Genomic DNA, 8140 nt, shown 5'->3' with positions numbered 1-8140 from the left:
GTAGATTTCTTCCTAATGATTTGAGCCCTGATATTGGAGGGCTTAAGCTTTTAATAAAAAACAAAGTGTTTTCATTTCTTATAGCACTTGTCCCTATTCAGTGCTTTGGGTCCAGTTGTGCTAAGTATGTTACAAACACATGTGAAGATACATCAAAATAATGACAGAACTGGAAATAGAGCAATAGAATTCCCACCCACCTGCCATTTTTTTCCCACCACCTGCCTTTTTCTTTCCTAACACATCTGCCTATGTCGTCTTTTATATTAAAAAGTCTAGAAGATAGGCCACATGACTAAACTGGAGATAGGGATTATATTCCTTCCTGTGTCTGTGACCTTGAGCAAATCACTTCACTTCTCAGTGCCTCCATTTTCCTAAATGGGATTAAAACTACCTCCTTTGTCAAGGGCTGTGACATTTACCATTGATAAGCAATCTGTACAAGTAAAGCATTTATTCTTGTAGTACTATACATGTCAAACATCATGGTTATTTAGAGACTGTTCCTTACATTTACTGTAGTCACTAAAAAAAATGAAGTGTTCATCTTAACATTCTCCTCAAAATTTTCATATGACAATTTGAGATATTGGACTTATTGCATGTAATTACCAATCTGTAAATGTCTATCTCTCCATTTCAATCATCATGTTTTTATTCTACACTGAATACAATCGCACTACTGAAATTTATGCAGGAAAAAAACTGTTCCTTCTTCCATCCTTTCATTTTCTACAATGGGCTGCTTTCTATCAGCATTATCTGAATGGTCTGTGTCGGATTCAAAGTCAGAGATCACTTCTGCGTACTTGTTTATTTTATTTCTCAAAGTGTAAACAAAGCCCATACAAAAAGCTCTATGCATTTTAAAACTCCATTAGATTAACAATATCATAATAACCACCCAGCAGCATTGACTCATCATATTTAAACTCAAACAGCCAGTAAAATTAGCAAAGCCCCTTTCACTCCAATTTTCAAAAAGAGTCATTTTCGAATCACATATCTTGCAATTAAGACATGGGGAAACTCAGCACAGTATAATATTATGCCATTAGGATTCTTTTGTGAGTGCTGTTATCTCTTCCATCAATTATTTATACACACCCTTTTGTTAAGGTAAGTACTGTCTTTAGACAAAACTCACCGGGCAGTGGCAGGATCAAAGGCAAAAGATCCCAAGTCCATGTAGTACTGTGTTGTGGTTCTCAAAGCTGTCCATGATTCTCTAACCTGAAGTGGAACAAAACAGCTGGTGTTCCTGGATTTGTTACAACCCCAATAGACTACAGGTCTTTTGGTAGAACCATACCTAACCTGATATGTGAGTCATGTTCAAATAGCTTGTGTAGCATGGCATAAATTGCTCAGATAATTATATAGGAGGACTCAGATGGATGCTAATTCTGAATATTTTCAATCATGCATTAAGATGTGCCTGCAAAATCAGCCCACTGGAAAGCTGTCCAACCAGCTATGGATCTGATTATACAACTGTAGCATAGCTTGCTGTTTCAAATTCACACACAATAAATCACATGCAAACCTGAAGCGAACTTCTGAGTTTCATACTAAATTGAGTTTTGCCTCCATCCTACCATAAATAAGAGTCCCCTGTAGGGCCTCCGTATATACAGTCCCCTGGTTCGGGGGGGAGATTGCGGTCAGTACTCAAGGCATGAGATGAGTAAGGCCTGGGTGATCACCTAGAAGTCAGGATGGAGAGGAAAGTCATAGAGTTTAGGGATGTTGATTCAGAGCTGATGAGATTTGATAACAGCTTGGCTCCCAGAGCAGAAGGAAAGAGAGTTTGAAGATCACCTGTATCACAAGGTTGGGTGATGGAGTACAGGAGAATTGTCAGAGATTGGAAGCCAGACCTAGAGAAAGGTGTGGATGGTGAATGTAAGCTTGCAATAGTATTGTCTGTGCCATAGCTGTGGCTAGAAGCCGTTTGTTTCCAAGGCTATGAATCCAGCACAGTTTACCAGAACAAGATTAGTCTGTAGCGAGATGGTGGTGGTGATGGTGATGGTGGGGAGTTTCACTTTACAAACCCTTTATTGCAAGAGCAAATGTGCCAGATTATATTGGCCAGATCATCATTTAACAACTTTGCAATTCTTAGATCCAGGAATAAGGAAGCTATTGACTATAGTATAAGAGAATGTAACCATGAACTATTCATCCTAGTACTTTCCCAGGAATGAGTTCAGTAATAATGGAATGTTGGTGTCCCTTTAAAAGCCAGTACCATATCTGAAAAAAGGCAGTCAGAAGGCAATGTATATATTTCCAATCTCTTACACAGTGCAAAGTTATCAAAAAAAATACCTGTTCAGCCAGAGTGTAACCCCATGCATTCTGGCTGTTGCTTGGATCCCAATAATTCTGAGAATATAGTGTTTGTCTCTTAAGTTGTATAAACTCATTTGCTTCTTCTTCAGACACAAATGGTGCTCCCAATACACCTGAAATGGAAGTGGTGCAATGTCATCATGTTTGTGTGTTATTTTAGAATTTACACTTTACATAAATTTGTAATCGTGAGTCATTCCTTCACAGAACAATGTTAACCCTAAACCAGTGTATCAGAGCTTGTTCAAAAGGAATATTTGAATCCAAATAAGGCCACAAGTTTAGGTTTTTGTAAAAACAAGATTTTACAAACCTACGTCCTGCAGAAGGGTTTCTGCAAGTTTTCATTTAAATCCAAATGGGAGAAGTTATTTAAAAATGAATCATTCCACTTTATTGTGTGTGTAACATAAACAGTGCACCAGGGAGAGTCACAAAGGGGAGTTGCATAAACTGATCATTATCAATTCTGAGAGAAATACAAAACATAAAACATAGCTAGCAAAAAGTAATCTAGACTTTACTATCCGTTTTCTTTTTGATGTGTGAGTGATTTTTGTATTGATTTTCATTAAAAAATAGACAATGAAAAGTACAAAAACAGAAATGATTTAAAGCTTGTTTGTTTCCAAATACCACACATTTCACAGGCTAGCCAATAGAATTACACAATGTCACAACATGTCCAAGTTGCAAGACCAGACAATACAAAACTCTTCTTCTCCCTCCATGCCCCTTCTTTCTTCCCTCTTCTACCTTTTCATGTCTTCTACTACCCTTTCTCTTATTACTCTAGTTATTAGTACTATAGCATATACATGTGTTCTCTACTCTTACCATCCAGGATGGGCAGAGGTCAGTGACAGGGAGTGACCCTGATCTCCATCAGTGGTTCCATGGAAGCTACTTGGTGAATGGGCCTAGTTCATAGACGGAGAGGTGTTGTGTTTCTGGTCTTGCTCTCAGCTTGTTCTGGGGAGACTTTTCAGTCCCTCCCTGATGCAGGTCATCTTCTCTGGGAAATGAGAATTCCTCTCAACAAGAGAGATTCTCTATTTGTTTCATTACTTCCACCATACGTCTGGTCTACATCTAAAATTTAGCTCAAGTTAGCTATTGCTCAGGGCTGTGAAAAATTTTTGTACCCTGTGAAACAGAGTTAGGTTATCCTAACTGCAAGGTGATGGAGTCATCTGTGAACTGGAACCTGATTAAACCCCATGTGTTGATGAGTCATGCTTGTGGTAGGCTCCAACCAATCCACAAGTCAGGTGCTGGTCTAGTGAATCTCAGGGAATGTATATAAGCCTCACAGGAGAACGGGCAGCTCAGTCTGCTCAATGTCACTTCAAGTTTTCAGACTGTCCCCTGTCTGATAGTGGTAACAGACTCCACGTGCCTTAGTCTGCTCCAGCCTTGCTCTTACTCTAGTCTTGCTCCAACCTCACTCTGGACTCCTGATTCCGGCTCTATACCCTGGTTCCAACTATAGGCCCAGCTGCCATGGCTCTGACCATCCCCATCAGGTTCTCACACTAACTCCCACTGTAGATACATGTAGGTCAATGAAAGAATTCTTCCATTCATCCAGCTCCCACCTATTGAAGAGATGTATTAACTACATAGATGGAAAACCCTTTCCATTGATGTGGGACACATCTACACTAGAGTGGTACAGCTGCAGTGTTGTAGTTGTGCTGCTGTAGTGTAGACATACCCTTAATATAGTAAAAGGTTTCCTTTTCCCTCTGTAACTTTAACTTCAGATCTTATGGTTTGTGTATACAAAAAAGTTGCAGTTTAATTTAAATTGTCATTTTAAACCAGTGTAGTTAAACTGGTACAAACTTGTGTGGACACTCTTGGTTTAAAAACTGAAATAAAAAAGTCACTCAAACTGAAATGTGTGTCCATACAGAGGATTGCCTCCATTTTAGCTAAATTGGTTTAAAACAACACTTTATATTAAACTGGTGCAACTTCTGTGTTTACACAAGACTATAGATTCAAGCAGAGTTCTGTACTCTTTGCACATTGCATCCAGTAATAGGAGTTGTGAAGGCCAAACTATGGAATCACTGACCTCTATCCAACTCCATGGCTTCTACTGAGTTTGTACAGGGAAACTGATTTGAACTTACTAAACCATTATGTTGATTATGCACAAGAATGGATAGAATCCAGCTCACTCCCTCCCAGTTAGCCCAGTAGTGTCAGTTCTGCTGGGCTAACTGGAGTAAAAACCTTCATTTGTCACTAGCAAGACCACGTACAGGGAACAGATTTGTGGAGTAAAACTGCTGCTTAGATTTACAATGCTGCTGCTTTTCAGAGCCAAAAAGCACTTGAAAACTAGACTGGAAAATTGAAGAGAAAATGTTATTGTTCATACAGAGGCTAAAATGGGGCCCAGTCTGGCTCTGATCTTCAGATATTGGAATATAAATGTAAAATAGTTATAATACTAGAGCAAACAATTCTGCTTTGCCAGAAAGTTGGACTAAATTTCCTAAAAGGTCTTCTAGCCAACGTCTGATATGCTGCTTATGTTTTGCTTGCTCAAACACTAGGTTAACATGATTAGAAACAGGAAGCAGAAATTCAGTCATCTTCAAATAAAATTACTCTTCAATTGAACCAACTATGCAGATGAGCTAATGCATATTCCATGGCAAATTGTCTTAGTTTTAAGCATAAAATGCTGTTTCTTAGGTGACTATGAAATAGCTAATTATTGCTGGGTTTCTGAAAGCAAGAAAAATTCCACAGAGAAATATTTTCTGCCTTTGTGCATGCAAGTAATAAATGGCTGTTCCAGAGTTCAAGAGATTCAAGCAAGGCCCTCACCAAGAGTGTAATATTTCTTAGTCGACTTACTCTGAGCTTCTATCCAGGCATATATTTTTATTTTTATTTTTTTTAATATTGAACTTATTTTGCGACCGTCATTACTATTCTGTGGTGAAGTACTTGAACTTTGGTCAAAAATAAACACCGTAATGTGCATTGCAGCTAGGGTGACCAGACAGCACAAGTGAAAAATCAGGATGGGGGTGGTGGGTAATAGGAGCCTATATACGAAAATGACCCAAAAATCGGGACATCTGGTCACCCACCTTATAAAATCGGGACATCTGATCACTCTAACTGCAGCTATCATAAGACTTAATTTTTGTCGTTGAAAAAAATGTAGTTAGTTGGGATCACTGATGTTGCTTAAGTTTTGTTGCCGAAGAGTACTTTGGCCTTGTGACTTTTTGGTGAGTTACAATAAAAAGCATAAACAGAGTAGCTGTAATATTTCTCCTCAAAGAATGAGCATATAATATCTACTTTGTGGGGCAGTGAGGTTTTATCTTGGCTCCACTGGTGGCAAGTTCTATGTTTTAAAGGTATAAGCTTAAATTTTTAATGGATACATATTCTTCCTAGACTGCACCAGTAGCCAATGGAAAATGCCATTCCATGAGAAATGTATTCTCATTTTCTCATGCAGAATTAACCTGTGCAAGAATGAGTGGAGCATTTTACTTAGAAATTACTTACACAAAAACTGTTTGTAAACAGAAAACTGCACACAATGCTGTTCGAACACAGAGAAAAGATGGTCTTGTGGCTCACACACAGAATTGGGAGTCAGAAGATCTGGTTTCCATAGCCATTCTGTCTCCTAACACCCTGTATGATCTTAAGACGTGTTCCCTAACCTATGCCTCAATTTGTGCTTTTGTAAAATGGGTGTAATTCCTCTCTTCTTGTTGAACAGCTTGATTAATCTTTGTAAAAGAATTTATAATCTTCAAATAGGTATTTTATAGATGCAAGTCTTACCTAAGAACTTTCTGCTGTATGCAATTCCAAATCTAGCAGCACACTTGCACCAAAATTAGAAGAGCAAAATGTTGGCGCATCCAGCTGTGAGACTGGACATATTTAGCCGGAGCAAGTGTGATGAATTGGAGTCAATGAAATTACTCACAGTGCATAATAGTATCCTTAGGGACACCAAATGTTGAAAGTTCCAGTGAAACAAAGATAAGTCAGTGGTAAGAAGGTCAAACAATGTTAGATATGTACATTTTTACTTTGTTACTGTTCCTTTTTTCCCCTCAGGATGAAAATATTATGTAGGAATAATACAGAGTCATGGCCAGAAGGGGAAGATAAAAGGAACATCTTTGAGGAGTGAGCTGCTGTGAGGATTACAGCAGCTTTTACCAGGTTGAGTGTTTGATTCCCTGCATATATCACTCATGTTTTTGGAAGACTTCACTAAATATTCTCACACCTAAAATGAATCTTATTAAAGTCACCAAGTCATGCTTGGTGGCTTAGTTTTTATAATCACTGTCTGAGGCAGAGAGTTTGGTCTTCCCTGGAGACAAAAACAATAGTTATCACTATTGTCCCAGTGTCTTCAGAGCATCTCATTGTGGATTAGTAAAAGCTGGCACAAGATTAAATTTGACTGTGAAGAAATGTGACATTCCCCAGGGTACAATCTGGACTGCTGAAGAGCTGTGTCCCCTCAATTCTCCACCTGGGGTCCTTTTACACTGCTTTGCTGTGAGAGCTGCCACTCTTGGCCTTTGTCACATATAGCCTCTAGCATGGAAATTACTCCCAGCTGAGTTACATGAGTGCTTCTAGCCAGGCACTCCTGAATTGTATTGCAAAGTGATTCCGACAAATTCGCAGTCTCACACTTGTCCACAAAAATATATGTCCTTGTACAGCTCTTTCCTTCTGGACAACATGAGCTCAGAGACAGTCCATCATTTCATTAATAGAAAATGATATACACAAACCCTGTTATCTCAAGAGGAGGTTCCCAAACATTTCAATCCAAATACACACAGGTTTAGATAAACCAAGTTTATCTAACATAGAAAAATGGGTTTTAAGTGATTACAAGGCATGAGCCATAAAATCAGAATGGATTACAAAGAAATAGAAGGTAGAACACAAACTAATACCTAACTGAACAAGCTAATTGAATTTAAAGCTACAAGGTTTCTTTCTCCACATATTTACAGCAGTCTGGCGGGATTTTTCAGCCAGGACCCCTCCCCCAGTTCAGTGATGTTCCTTTTGTCTTTCAAATATTGTTGATGCCATAAGTGGAGATGAGGGGAAAGATAGATCATTTGTGTCCTCAGTTCCTCATTTTTATTTCTTTTCCTCTGCTTTGAGGATCATCTCTAGCTGGGGTTCAGGGGTAGCCAATCTGTTCACACAGGAACCCCCAGCTGTTCCCTTGCCAAGATGTAAATGTCTGGTTCATACCATTCTTCCTGCCAAATAATGGCCATTTACTAGGTGATAGTCCATTTGATTGTATTGACACCTATCTGAGGCCTTACTTTTCCTTTTGTCTCTGAGGAATTGGTTGGGCTGCTTCCCCAGATTTGGAATATGCCTTAGTAACATCATCAATGTTACGTACAATGTTGCCACACATATTTTACCAGGACAATACTTATCAGTGAATGTTGAGTTTTCAAATGATACCTCACAAGGCATACTTGGTACAAAATTTATCATAGCTTTATAAAAGTGGTGAACATAAGAGTACAGTCTGTCATAAGAGAATATGATTGACTCTTGTCATCTCTGTTCAATTAGTGAATGTGTACTCAATCCAGCCTGGAAGGTCAAAACTTGGCTGTGGAAAGGAAAATTAATTGGATTTAAATACTAGGATGGAATGAACTGAGGCAGCTCTTGAGTATAGCTCTTAGTTTAAACTCTTAACACAAGTCCTGAGTGGTACTTTAAA

General features: G+C 38.6%; 1 protein-coding gene across 1 annotated transcript; it reads right to left on the bottom strand.

The window, feature by feature from the left end:
• Positions 1–1146: 1146 nt before the first annotated feature.
• C1H3orf85 (chromosome 1 C3orf85 homolog) lies at positions 1147–2487 on the bottom strand (the record flags this gene model as incomplete). Its single annotated transcript, XM_032804455.2, has 2 exons — positions 1147–1236; positions 2338–2487. Coding segments are annotated over 2 exons (240 nt in total), but the record flags the coding sequence as incomplete, so codon positions are not given.
• Between the last annotated feature and the right edge of the window lie 5653 nt (positions 2488–8140).

The sequence above is a fragment of the Chelonoidis abingdonii genome, chromosome 1, assembly GCF_003597395.2.
Source record: "Chelonoidis abingdonii isolate Lonesome George chromosome 1, CheloAbing_2.0, whole genome shotgun sequence".
In the NCBI taxonomy this organism is placed as follows: Eukaryota; Metazoa; Chordata; order Testudines; family Testudinidae; genus Chelonoidis; species Chelonoidis abingdonii.
This window is presented reverse-complemented; position numbering and strand designations above follow the sequence as displayed.